Source organism: Pleuronectes platessa, chromosome 14, assembly GCF_947347685.1.
Source record: "Pleuronectes platessa chromosome 14, fPlePla1.1, whole genome shotgun sequence".
Classification (NCBI taxonomy): Eukaryota; Metazoa; Chordata; class Actinopteri; order Pleuronectiformes; family Pleuronectidae; genus Pleuronectes; species Pleuronectes platessa.
The window spans coordinates 5094287-5106824 of NC_070639.1; the positions used below are offsets into that span (position 1 = coordinate 5094287).

Sequence of the window (12538 nt, forward strand, 5' to 3'; positions counted from 1 at the left end):
CTTACATCACTGATCTTCTTGCTGCGTTTGTGAGCCTCATACTCGGGTGTCTCCAGAACGGAGGTGAACTTGTCCTTGGCACGTTCATACTGCTCCCTGTATCTCCACTGATGGAGGAGGAGGAGGACGTGGAAACACAAATTAAGTTATTATCTCTCATAATCAATTTGCTGCTGTGATAATTTAATTAATGTGTTTTTTGACAACTGGCTATACTTATAATTTGTGCTAAAGTAAATAAACTAAACTTAAACTATGCCAGAAAAGGGGGTGAATGAATCTGTGAAGAGATGCTGAAATAAGCATCAAAAGTCCTCCTTAAAGTCAATTCAGATGAGGACACTATAATAATTGCTTTCTTTTATTATATACTAAAGCTGGGGTGTAAACAAATGTTATCCTACAGTTTCTCATTTAGTCGCCAAGATTTTCTTCAACAGTTCTCTGACAGTATAAAAGTCTAAAAAAAATGTAATTATTTCCACGCAATGTATTATGTAACCTGATTGAATAATAGCAATGTATCTGATGAGTGCCATGCATATGTTTATGTACAAAAAAAATGCTTTATGAAACATGCAAAAACACAAAATGAGTTATTATCCAGGTGAACATACAGACAAGGACACGGGTTACCAAAAATTCAGTCATGAAATTCTGCAGTGCCCACGTAGCTCATGATGACCAGATCATCTTACGCTCCTGCTCACTGAATGGCTGATGAATAGAGGTGCTTCTACAAATATCATTCATAAGATTTAGTCAAGAGAGGACAGTAAAATGAATTTGGAACCTCAACAGTTTTAGATAAGAAATTGTGGAAATTAGTGGATTATCTACATAAAAAGTTTAAAAAAAAAATCTAGCCATAGGTTTAATCAAACAGCTAAAATTAAAACATATATAAAATAGGCATAGATCCATTTTATCAAATTGTATCAAATCAGCCAAAGCTGCTATTTACTGATTTTTTTTTGTTGCAATAAAGCAACTTCTGCAGAACATTTTATTGATATGAGTTTAAAGTTTGATAATCAATGTAACATGAAGATAAATGAATAGGTGATGGATGGATTAAAGCATGAAAGATAGTAAGGGTGGAAGTTTAAGAATTAAAGTGATATGAATGGAGGGAAAATGTTTCTACAATGTATTTCTAAAAGCAGCTGAGTGGAACAAAGTTATCAAATATAACTTGATCTACACAGTGATTCTGCCTGTTTTCGGACAGAGATCAGAATCACCATTGTTCTGTGCCTGTTTACCTTACTGCCCATAGTGGACTGATAAAGGGCTGTGAGGATGTCAGGGCGATGGAACTCAGTGCAGCCGACCCTGAGGAGTTCCTTTGCTCTGGATTTATACCTTGCCTGTCCACACAAACAACACATACACACACACAGCATGCCATAGTTGAGGACAGGTTTAAAAAAAAAAAAACAGCAGTAACACTGGGAGGACTGGAGAAGTATTCCGGTGATCCAAGTGTGACGAAGGAGCAGTTGGGTCCTCCTCTGTGCCATCAGAGATTCAAGATTTACAATTTAAATTATAACTGAATGAGTTATGATGCATCTTTCTGATCGCACAGATGAAGGAGGAGCTGTAATTTGAGTGCCACTATTTACAATAACCTGTGAGGGTTGAAAAGATAGAGAGAACAAGCAGAAACTGATTCATGTAGGGAGAAGGGAGAGAAGTTTATCCTATTATCACAGCCATGCGACGATGACCACCAGAGGCAGATCTCTCGACAACCTCATGCACAAGTGTCATAGGTCTGGATTGGTCTGGAGGTTGCAGCGGAGGAGGCAGGCCGGTTGTACAACACGACCAGGGCGTTTACCTGGCTGAACTTCCTGTTCTCCCTGGCCAGCTGGTATCTAGGATCATCTGTAGTAATGGTGAACCTACCCCTGGACTTCTCATAATTAGCTCTGTAGGCTCTCTGCTCAGAGAGTCAGATGATAGTTAGACAAGCATTCGGTGAACAACTTGAACAGTCATGTGATGAAACTTCTCCAGGGAACAAAGGAAGGTTAGAACAAGTTGACATGAAGAAGAATTGACACATTTTAAGCAGTTGATAACATTATCACACATAATAAGTGCAGGTCATAAGCATTACAAGAAATTATCTAATAACACTATGAATTCACTTTTACCTCCAAGCTGAGTCCAATAGAGATGCACAGAGACAGAGAAATATCAACAATGATTAATGCATCTATTTTTAGCAAATGTGATACAACTAAATAATTATAACATTTATTCTATGAAAATGATTTTCAATAGAAAGAATGAAAGGACTCACATCGTTAATGAGAACTGATGCGTTCTTGGCAGCCTCGAAGAACGGTGTGTCGCTGCTGTACTTGAAGTTGCCTTTGTTCTTCTCATAGGAGGCTTTGTACAGTCTCTGTTACCAAGAAATGAAACTCCATTAAATCTCTTTGCACATTAGAAGAACACAGACAGTACGATTACAAAAGAAGTATTTTCTCATGTGGCACTTTATCTACTTAGAGATTCTTTACCTCACTGTACAAGGTCTTGTTCCTCTCAGCCTGCAGCAGTTCAGGTGTGTCCCACACGAAGCAGCCAATACCTTTCAGCCACTCCAGGTCCTCCTTGTACTTGACCTATAAAAAGATATCAGAAGGTATTTCATTTAGAAATGCACAGCATTAGAATATAATAATTTGCCCTTCTACCTTCCACGGGTAAATATTTAAACAGCATGCTCAGTACTTACGCTGCTGACGTTATCATTGGCAATTTTGCTGTAGAAGAACTCAGGACGGTCGGGGATGGACTTCCATGTCCCCAGAGAGTTAATGTATTTCTCCCTGTATTTAACCTGAGGTAAAGAGATTGAGAGATTGAGATTGAGAGAGATAGACAGTAAGAAAGGTGCAAGTTCTCAAATCAAAATGATATTAAAACTTTTTGTCAACGTTGTCTGAATATTAAGGTACATAGACATTCATAACAAATTATCAATCAGCTACTTTCTAATTGCTGACCTCACTGATGTCATCAGTGACTCTGCGGTGGTAGGTGATGTCCAGAGCGTCCTTGACTGTGCGGTAGTGGCCCTTGGAAAGCTCAAAGGTCTCTTTGTAGCGAAGCTGAACACAGGAAGAACAAGTCAGATATTCATCAAACACAAATGCATTTGTGTTTATAACATCACCTCCTATTGGTCATTGATCAATTTTGTACAGATTTTTAGGGGTAGCAGTTTGTAGGGCAACAATGTATGAAACAATAATTTAGATTATTATTGGTGGCAAAAGGTCACTATTAACTAAGACATTCTTTACTCACTTAGTCAAATGGAGAATAAAGGTTTAATTTTAAGCTTCTTGGTAACTGCTCTGACCAGTTAACATCCAATTTCTATTTTAAGTCTACACTTCAAAAAGCAAAAATGATGATATCATAAATATACTAAATGTATACTCACATCGCTGGACTGGAGGTAGGCTTTCTTGGCACGGATCAACATAGGTGTGTCTGCGATGGCAGTGTACCTGTACTTCATCTTCTCATACTGCTCTTTGTACTTGTTCTAAGGGGAGAAACAATGCATGTTTCATATCAGAAATTTGTTTTACAATGCAGATGGATAATTCAAGGTACAATAGCCCACTGCTTTGCAGCATGGAAGAGGAGGTATGAGGAAGACTTACATCACTGCAGACCACTTTCATTTTTCTAGTATGGCCCATGTTTACAGTTTCACTTTCTTGAGTAAAGTGAGCTCTCTCCTTAGCGGCCAGATCTGTGTACTTGAACTGCAAAGAAACCAGACAAAAGGAATAATTCGATTTTCAGGAAAAGAGCATCAATTTATGTTCAACAACAAAAAACATCAACAACAAAACATTTTGTTGTGATGCAGTATCTGAACTTGCCTTGTTGGTCAGCTGCTGGGCCCATTTGGCTCTCTTGATGTCAAGAGATTCTAAAGGAGTGGTGACCTTTGCCATGTCCTCCCTGCTCTGGGCTTTGTAGATCAGCTGAATATTGAGAAGACCAAAAAGTCAGGTTAGTTAGTAATGCCTGATGATATCAATCTATTAATTTAAAGTGATGATATGTGTTCTGGAAAACAACCCACGTTGCTCATGTGGGACTTGAGCTCATTCACACGCTTGTACTCGGGAGTTTCGAGGACAACAGAGAAGTTGGCAAGGTTCTTCTTGGCATCCACTGGATAGTCCACCTTTTAGAAATGAAAAACAGGCCACATAACTTGTTGCCACTGTAAAAACATGTACAATATGATAGCATAATGATGAATATATAAGGTTAATGATATAATGAGATATTCAAAAGGAGATACATACCCTTAATTTGGTGATGTTGCGGACGTGCACCATCTCTGGGGTGTTGTACAAGAAGCAGCCAACGCCTCTGAGCCACATCAGATCCTCTTTGTATTTCAGCTAGAGGCACAAAATGATTTAACACACATTTCCTGACATGTTAATTTAGTGAATGTCTTTGTCAAACCTAGGGCTCTACTCATCATACCTCGCTGGTGATCTCATTGACGTGGGCGCAGTGCATCAGCTGAGGTGTAATGGCCAAATTGATATGCTGGCCACGGGTGTTGTAGTATTTCTCTCTGTAGCACAGCTAGGATGAGAAGTGAACAAAAATGTGGCATAAATACAACATACCATTTAACACTATGAAGCTACATAAATAAAAAGATGAGCATTAATTATGAGAATATGATTCCGTACTTCGCTGAGGTTCTGTTGGTTCATCTTGACTTGTTTGATATCAGGGGTGTGGTAGGTTGTGTGGATCTTGTCCTTTTTCTTCTGGTACTCTTCACGATACAGACGCTGTGGAAGAGAAGAAGGCAGAGTATGAGCTTGTTTCATCCACTTAATGTGTCATAGGGTAGCAGTGTTAATCTTCACCAGCACAGTTTGTTGTCTTACATCATTGACGATCCTATGAGCTTTCCTTGCGTTGACAAAGTTGACCCCCTCTGGATTAAGAGTGTAGGACTTCGCCTTCATCATCTCATAGGCTTCCTTGTACTTCACCTACAGAAATAAAAGCAAGAGTATGTTATCAGAACATTCAGTGCCCTACGTTATCAATAGAATTTATGTCCAGAAAAAAATATCAATATGATTTCAAAGTGAAATACTTACATTGCTGGTTACGGTGCTGTTCAGCTTAACCTGCTTGATGATCGGCGTGTCATGGGGCAGGGTGTAACCAGTCGGCATAGAGGTCTTGTTGGCCTCTTTGTACTGGTTCTAAGTGAAGCAATGGGGTGTTACGGAATGAATTTAAATACATTAGATACCATATATAGAACAACACATACTGAAACCCCAGAGGGGAAACCTAAAGGATGAAACCTTTTAAGAATAATCTATTGGTTAAACTCACTTCCTATTTGCTAGCTAAAGTAGTGCTTTACGTTAATTTACTGCAAATTTCTTCATGTGAAATATGTGCATTGTATTGTAAGGTCCACACAAATTCCCAGAATGAAATGAAAAGTAAGTGAATGCTAAGTACACCTGTTATCTGTCTAAAATCTAAAATCATTGCTCACTAAAGCATAAACAGTAGCATGTGTTTTGGCATTGTGCTGCATATATACAGAAAATATTTGAACAGTGTACACATTGTCCATATATGATGGTAAAACATAAAAAGGTAAACTGGGGGCTATATTATGATTTCCACTTACTTCACTCTGGTTGTAGTTTGCCAGACGTGCTCTTTCCGTGTCCATGGTAACAGCAGGAGCAGTGTTTGTTCCCTTGATATTGGCATTGTAGTCATAGCGGTAGTGCAGCTGGAAAGAAGAAAAATTTAAGAGATGTGAGGTCATTAGTTTCTGTTTTAAAATTGAATATCGTCAAGATCGTTTGGAAAATGTATTGTCACTTACATCACTCAGGTTCTGAGCATTCTGCTTGGCCGTCTCATACACGGGTGTATCTGTCACCACTGAGTATTCCTTGAAAGCCTCAACGCCTTTAGCTTTGTACTTGTTCTGGAAGAGAAGTAAAAGAACGTTTCAATGAGCATGGACTCTAAATAAAAACTTAACGGAAAAAGATTGACTGATAAAAAGATGAATGAGTATGTTGAGTGGACTAACCACACTCTGCAGATCACCAGCATGCTTGACGCGAAGGATCTCTGGTGTATCCCAGGCATAGCAGCCGATACCCCTCAGCCAGTTGAGATCATCCTTGTAGAAGATCTGGAAAAAGCCAACAAGGAAACAGCTGACCTTTATATCCATCAAAAATAACATAACTCGCAAAATTTTGGTTAAAATGTGGTTGTAATTTTGTAAGGTGTGTAAGAGTGCTGTTACTCACGTCGCTGAGTTGCTCGTTGACCTTGCGTGCTTGGGTGTACACCTGCATGTCGGGAAGACATATCCACTGGTGAAGATACTTGCGGTAGTGAACGCCGCTGACAGTGGACTGGGTCTTGCGGGCAGACAGGATCTCCAGCATGTCTGGTGGGATATGGTTCTTGGCCTTGTTCTTCTCATAGTCCTCCCTGTACAGACGCTATTAAGATGGACAACACATTGCAATTTCAGCTCTGGGTTTCGGTATGCAGGAAATAATCCACACATCTTCTTTATAACTGAGCAAATTTTGCATTCATCATAAAAATAAATTTATGGAAGATCGAATTCAACTTACGTCTAACACCAGCTTTCCAGCTTTGACACAGCGAGCAGTAGCAGGATCGTCAGAAAGAGACTTGGGCAGACTGTAGAGGGATTTGAACTTCTCATAGTCCTCCTTGTACTTCACCTACAGGGGAAAGATGAATCAGATTTGATTTTTAACGCTCAACAGAGAAACCCCCAAATGAAGAAAATCCCAGTTTCTAAAAAACATGGACTCAAATTTTGGCAGAACAATTTAACTTGAACTCACGCTGCTCAGAACGACCTTCTGATTTTTGGCATGTTGCAAAGCATGTGAGTCATGTGGAATCTTGTAGCTCTTGTCTTTGATTTTGTCCCATGCAGCTGTGTAGTTTTTCTGTTGACAGAAAACACAATATTGTCAACATAATATTGTATGTAAACAACTGTTGATAAGGCTTACATTTTCAATCTGTCATTGACAGATACGGTAAGTTAATCTTTACTTACGCTGCTGAAGTAGTGTTTGAAGTTGCGGCACTTGGCATAGTCATAGGTATCCAGAACAGTGGTGTACAGGTGCTTCTCCTTGTGATAAGCCTCCCTATAGTTGAGCTGTCAACAACAATTATGTAATTAGTGCAGTCAACTAAAGGCAGGCATTTCAAACTGAAATAATGTGTTTTAAAAGTGCAGCTCACTCACGTCACTGGCCCAGGTGTGACCCAGAACAGCAGTCACATAAGCTGGGGTGTCTGTTACAATGGAGTAATTGTTGAATTCTTTCTTGGCCTCGTCTCTGTATTTCAGCTAAAAGGGAAGAAATTACATTGGTATCTTATCACAGTTCAACAAACTCAAGAATTGTATTACTTTCTTGAAATCTAATGATGTTTCTAGACAATAACATCTTGGCTCAGTTCACTCATAAACTGTGAATGATGTTTCCCCTGTAGTAACTCACTTCACTCTGCAGCTCGTAGGACTTCTTAGCACGAAGAATCTCAGGTGTATCCCACACAAAGCAGCCAATACCCTTCATCCAGGTCAGGTCCTCCTTGTAGAACACCTAATTCAAAGTAATAAGAAAAATGCAAAAGTTATATGTTAAATAATAGAGAAAGCACTTGGATTTTTTTCCTCAATCTCTTGCTTGAAAACAGAAATCTATTATGACATACTTTACATCAAACTGACCTTTAAAACCTTCTCACTAAATTAGAACAAAACCTATTATACTACAAAACTACTATTACAATAGCTCTCAAGAGCCTAAAAAATTGCTTTTATCATCTATAAATAAACCCAATATCATTTACTGTATACAAAAATAGTTACTCAAGTACACTGCCTATTTATCCAGTATACAATTAAACAATTGATGTGACAAGAATTAGTTTAGTCGTCTGCAGCAGGACGTTGCACAAGCACCAGTCATGCATAATGAAGGACCTACATCACTGAGAATCTCGTTGGTCTTGCGGGCACGAATGAGATCCTCCTGTTCAGGATGACAAGTCCACTGGTGCAGGTAGGTGCGGTAGAGGACATCGCTCAGCATGTCCTGGCACCTTTTAGCGACTTGGTTAGCGATGATGGTGGGTGGGATGTGAGTCTTGGTCTTGCTTTGATTGTAGGCCTGCTGGTAGAGCCTCTGCAACGAAAAGAGTAGAATTAACCGTGAGAGATGTGCTATTAAAACTGTAAGACAAATATTGTCCTTTGCACACTCTGTCTACATATTCTTACACTCACAGTATATTATATTATCTATTGTATCGCCAAATACTTATATTGATACCCGTACTATATATTATATCATACTCTTTGTATATTCTTTGTATATATAAGTCTATATACACCTATTTTATTTATACATGTGTACATGTTATTATTATTATTATATTTTACTATTATTATTATTATATATACTGTTGCTGCTATTATTACTATATACTGCTATTATATTGGTATAATTACTATCATATATAAATATATATTATATACTATATGTACTGTACTATCTTTTATATATATCAGTACTATTACCATCATCTGCCACTGCACCTTATCTACCTATTTTATCTTGTGTTTCTGTTTTTATTCTTTCTACCGCAATATTTTATATTTTATATTTTATTCTATTGTATTGTATTTTATTGTATTCAAATGTACCGGCTGCTATGACGACTTAATTTCCCCTCGGGGATGAATAAAGTAATCTATCTATCTATCTATCTATCATATATATGTATGTGTATGTGGAATAAATTGGAAAACTATTAACAATATCTTACCAGTCCCTTGTTCTTCTCCTGCTGTCCACATCGTTCCACCTCAGGGAAATCGACCATGGTTGAAGCCATGTAGCGGCCCTTAGCCTTCTCATGGGAGTCCTTGTACTTTACCTGGAAATCAGAAGAAAGTCTTGATTTTGTTTAAAAACATAATGATCCTCTTTGCGTTTGCCTTTCCAGCACTGACTACTCAAAACAAGTGCACTCACATCACTAGCGATCTCCCTGCCCTTCTTGCCGCTAAGAAGTGGGATGTAATCGTGGTCCAGGCTGTAACCTGAAGCTTTAGATTCATCCCATTGTTGTTTGTAGAATTTCTGAAACGACAAAAAGAATGCACAAAGTTGAAACAAGGCAAATAAAAATATGTGATATGTAATGTATCATATAATCAACAAGTGATAAAATTACCTCACTGATGATCTTCGCCATATCCCTGCTATGGGCCAGTTGAGGAGTGTCCTCTGAACCAATATAAAGACCCTTCTCTGCATTGAACGTTTCTTTGTACTTCAGCTATAATACAAAGATAAGAATGTTATTTAGACTTGTTTATTCATATGCATTTAGAAATTTAGCAATTGAAATATTGAAATTCAACATACGTCACTGAGGTTGGCAGCATTTATCTTTGCCAGGATGATCTCGGGTCGGTCAACAATCAGGGTGAATTTGCCAAAAGCATCTTTGGCACCCTTCTTGTAAAGTCTCTGCAGATTCGAGTGACAAGATGAGACACATTGAGCTGATGCCAAGTTGACTAAAATAAAAAAAAGATAAATCCCAAACAGAAGTGAGCACAGCTAACATACTTCGTTGAGGATCGCCTGGGCCTTCTTGACCTTGACGTGGTCAACAGACTCAGCTGCCATCCATCCGCAGCCACGGATCCATTCCAGGTCAGCCTTGTAAAGGTTCTGAGGACACAAACAAAGAAAAAAATTTCATGGGTGGGTTGAACATTTTCAGTGAGTTTATAGTGTGAAAATTCTAAATAAGTCCTAGTTTGGGGTAATTTCTGAGAGCACTCACATCACTTTGAAGTTCATATGCTTTGCGGGCCTGGATGACATCGTTCTGGTCTGGCATACAAGTCCACTGGTGAAGGCGAGTTCTGTAGCGGTCGTCATTTACTTGGATCTGGCATTTCTTGGCCAATTCAAACTGAAGCATGTCCACTGGCAAGTTGAACTTGGTTTTGACCTTGTCGTAGTCTTTCCTGTACAGGGCATCACTGGCAATCCTGGCTGAGTTCAGAGCCAGCATGATCAGAGGGTCGTCTTCCACGCAGCGGGCACCAATGTGGTGGCCGAGCTGCTTGCGGTATGACTCGAGGTATTTGTGCTGAAGGACAGACAATAATTATTATCTCCATTTTAATGTGTTCGCAGTCAAATAAAAAATAATCACAAGTGGAAATGATAACAACTGTAACCGTAGTCTTGCTACTCACATTACTCTGCACTTTGGTTGTCGAGATGCACCGCTTGATTGGCACAGCATCTCCAGGCATGAAGTACCCTGTGGCTTTAACCTGGTCCCATGCTTTGGTGTAAAGTTTCTACAAAAGAGGAAAATACTTATCATAGGTTTATCATTATGCAGCCTTTATGAAGCTGATAACAAGAGGGGGGAAATATACAGCTCAGTGTTGAGGAATTGATACAGAAAAATAAATCCTAAGAGGTGTAATCTTACAGGGTGAATGCTCTTAGCCACTTCTCTGGCTGTGGCAAGAATTGGAGTGTCCACCAGTGAGTACTTGGTCTTGTCCTGGTGCCAGGCTTCACGATATTTGGCCTGAAAAAATGAGAAACCAAAATTTAGTGACAGGAAACTCCTATTGACAATTTTCTGTAAGGTGATTTAAAAACCAAACAGGATCTGAAAAGCATAGTCATCCTTACCTCGTTCAGGACAGCAGCAGCATTCTTGGCACAGATCATGTCCACTCTGTCAGTCGGAACTGTGAATTTCTGTGTATCCAGCTTGACACGGTAGCCTCTCTATAAAAGCAAGAACGATTTTCTGATTAAACAACGGTTTTAAATGTTGAATGAATGACTGTGATGTTACAAGTAATAGTAAACTTCAGACTGAGGTGGTCAGTAGTAATCAGACTTACTTCAGCTATGGCCTTCTGTGCCATCTTCACCTTAATAACGTCCACACACTCATGTGGAATCCATCCACATCCACGTATCCACTCCAAATCAGCTTTGTATACAGCCTGATGAAACAAAGAAGGCAGATTTGTTAATGACATGTAGTTTGTACAAAACATATTAAAATGTGAAAGATTTTAGAGAAAAAAAACATGATCATGATCATCGTTACAATAATGTATGTGAACGAATGCTATCTGTGTTCACTACCATAAACCTACATCACTCTGGAGATCGTAGGCCTTTCTGGCCTGGACAACATCAGTGGAGTCTGGCAGGCAGGTCCAGTTGTGCAGGTGAGTCCTGTAGTTGAAGTCATTGACCTGGATTTGGCATTTCTTGGCAAGTTCAATATTCAGCATATCTACTGGTAGGTTGAACTTGGTCTTGGACTTGTTGAAGTCCTTCTTGTACAGGGCATCACTGGCAATCTTTCCTGAGTTCAGAGCCAGCATGATCAGAGGGTCTTCTTCCACGCAGCGGGCACCAATGTGGTGGCCGACCTGCTTGCGGTATCCTGTCTTATACTTGTACTAAAAGAGAAGAAATGAGAGGTTTATGACAATTCTGGAAACAGCTAGCTTGCAAATATGCTCTTAAAAACCTTATCCATAGTTTTTTTCTTACATCACTGACGATGTCTCTGGAAGCTCTAGCCTTCAGCACAGCAATAGCATCTTCTTTGATGTGGTAGCCTTTGGCCTTCTGGTCATCCCATGTCTTAGTGTACAGTTTCTGCAAGTATCGTCAAAATACTGTAAAACATACTGTCAACTCATGAAATTCAGGGAAAATACATTTCAAGGGATTATATAATTTGATCATTCAAGAAATATATTCTTAGGTCCTAAGTGATTTTAAATTCAAACTTACATTGCTGATATTGATGGCATTGGCCTTGGACAGTTCTAAGCCGGGGGTGTTAGGTGGAAGGTGAAAGCTGAGCTTGTCCTTATCCCAGACTTCCCTATACTTCCACTGTCAGAAAGAAACGAAAAACAAAATCCATTAACTTCTTTATTTTGACACATTCATTTAAACAGATATTTGCACAAAATATTTAGTTTTACAGATTTAAATTTGTCAGAAATATAAGTAAGTTTGCTGGAAAATGTTATTACTCACATCACTGATATTGTGAGCATTTTGCTTGGACAGGACGATAGATGGGAGGTCTACAACGCTGGTGAACTTGACAGAGCTGGGGGGCTGGCGGTAGAGCCTCTCATTAAGGATAGTCTGGGCGTTTCTTGCTTTGATGACGTCCACAGAGTCTTGAGGTGACCAGCCACATCCTCTAAGCCACTCCAGATCAGCTCTGTATACGGCCTAGAAAACAGATTAATACTGAATCAGTTTTGACTTCATTAAATACCTTTCAGGGATCCAATTAAAATCTGTTGGATGCATACTGA

At 39.1% G+C, this 12538-nt stretch overlaps 1 protein-coding gene across 1 annotated transcript in view; it reads right to left on the minus strand.

Annotated features, from left to right (window-relative positions):
• neb (nebulin) overlaps nucleotides 1–12538 on the minus strand; it is a 59064-nt gene that overhangs the window by 18674 nt on the left and 27852 nt on the right. The window contains exons 72-110 of the mRNA XM_053439981.1: nucleotides 12249–12452; nucleotides 11997–12101; nucleotides 11751–11858; nucleotides 11345–11656; nucleotides 11084–11188; nucleotides 10866–10964; nucleotides 10657–10758; nucleotides 10412–10519; nucleotides 9991–10302; nucleotides 9771–9875; nucleotides 9564–9668; nucleotides 9370–9474; nucleotides 9168–9275; nucleotides 8959–9069; nucleotides 8118–8315; nucleotides 7626–7730; nucleotides 7367–7471; nucleotides 7172–7276; nucleotides 6951–7058; nucleotides 6711–6824; nucleotides 6375–6572; nucleotides 6149–6253; nucleotides 5936–6040; nucleotides 5732–5839; nucleotides 5181–5288; nucleotides 4962–5069; nucleotides 4758–4862; nucleotides 4543–4647; nucleotides 4356–4454; nucleotides 4127–4231; nucleotides 3921–4025; nucleotides 3696–3800; nucleotides 3470–3574; nucleotides 3027–3131; nucleotides 2756–2860; nucleotides 2538–2642; nucleotides 2315–2419; nucleotides 1266–1370; nucleotides 6–107 (exon numbers count right to left, since the gene is read on the minus strand). Of these exons, the coding sequence (XP_053295956.1) occupies nucleotides 6–107; nucleotides 1266–1370; nucleotides 2315–2419; nucleotides 2538–2642; nucleotides 2756–2860; nucleotides 3027–3131; nucleotides 3470–3574; nucleotides 3696–3800; nucleotides 3921–4025; nucleotides 4127–4231; nucleotides 4356–4454; nucleotides 4543–4647; nucleotides 4758–4862; nucleotides 4962–5069; nucleotides 5181–5288; nucleotides 5732–5839; nucleotides 5936–6040; nucleotides 6149–6253; nucleotides 6375–6572; nucleotides 6711–6824; nucleotides 6951–7058; nucleotides 7172–7276; nucleotides 7367–7471; nucleotides 7626–7730; nucleotides 8118–8315; nucleotides 8959–9069; nucleotides 9168–9275; nucleotides 9370–9474; nucleotides 9564–9668; nucleotides 9771–9875; nucleotides 9991–10302; nucleotides 10412–10519; nucleotides 10657–10758; nucleotides 10866–10964; nucleotides 11084–11188; nucleotides 11345–11656; nucleotides 11751–11858; nucleotides 11997–12101; nucleotides 12249–12452 (4812 nt within the window). The remainder of the gene's footprint in view (nucleotides 1–5; nucleotides 108–1265; nucleotides 1371–2314; nucleotides 2420–2537; nucleotides 2643–2755; nucleotides 2861–3026; nucleotides 3132–3469; nucleotides 3575–3695; nucleotides 3801–3920; nucleotides 4026–4126; nucleotides 4232–4355; nucleotides 4455–4542; nucleotides 4648–4757; nucleotides 4863–4961; nucleotides 5070–5180; nucleotides 5289–5731; nucleotides 5840–5935; nucleotides 6041–6148; nucleotides 6254–6374; nucleotides 6573–6710; nucleotides 6825–6950; nucleotides 7059–7171; nucleotides 7277–7366; nucleotides 7472–7625; nucleotides 7731–8117; nucleotides 8316–8958; nucleotides 9070–9167; nucleotides 9276–9369; nucleotides 9475–9563; nucleotides 9669–9770; nucleotides 9876–9990; nucleotides 10303–10411; nucleotides 10520–10656; nucleotides 10759–10865; nucleotides 10965–11083; nucleotides 11189–11344; nucleotides 11657–11750; nucleotides 11859–11996; nucleotides 12102–12248; nucleotides 12453–12538) is intronic.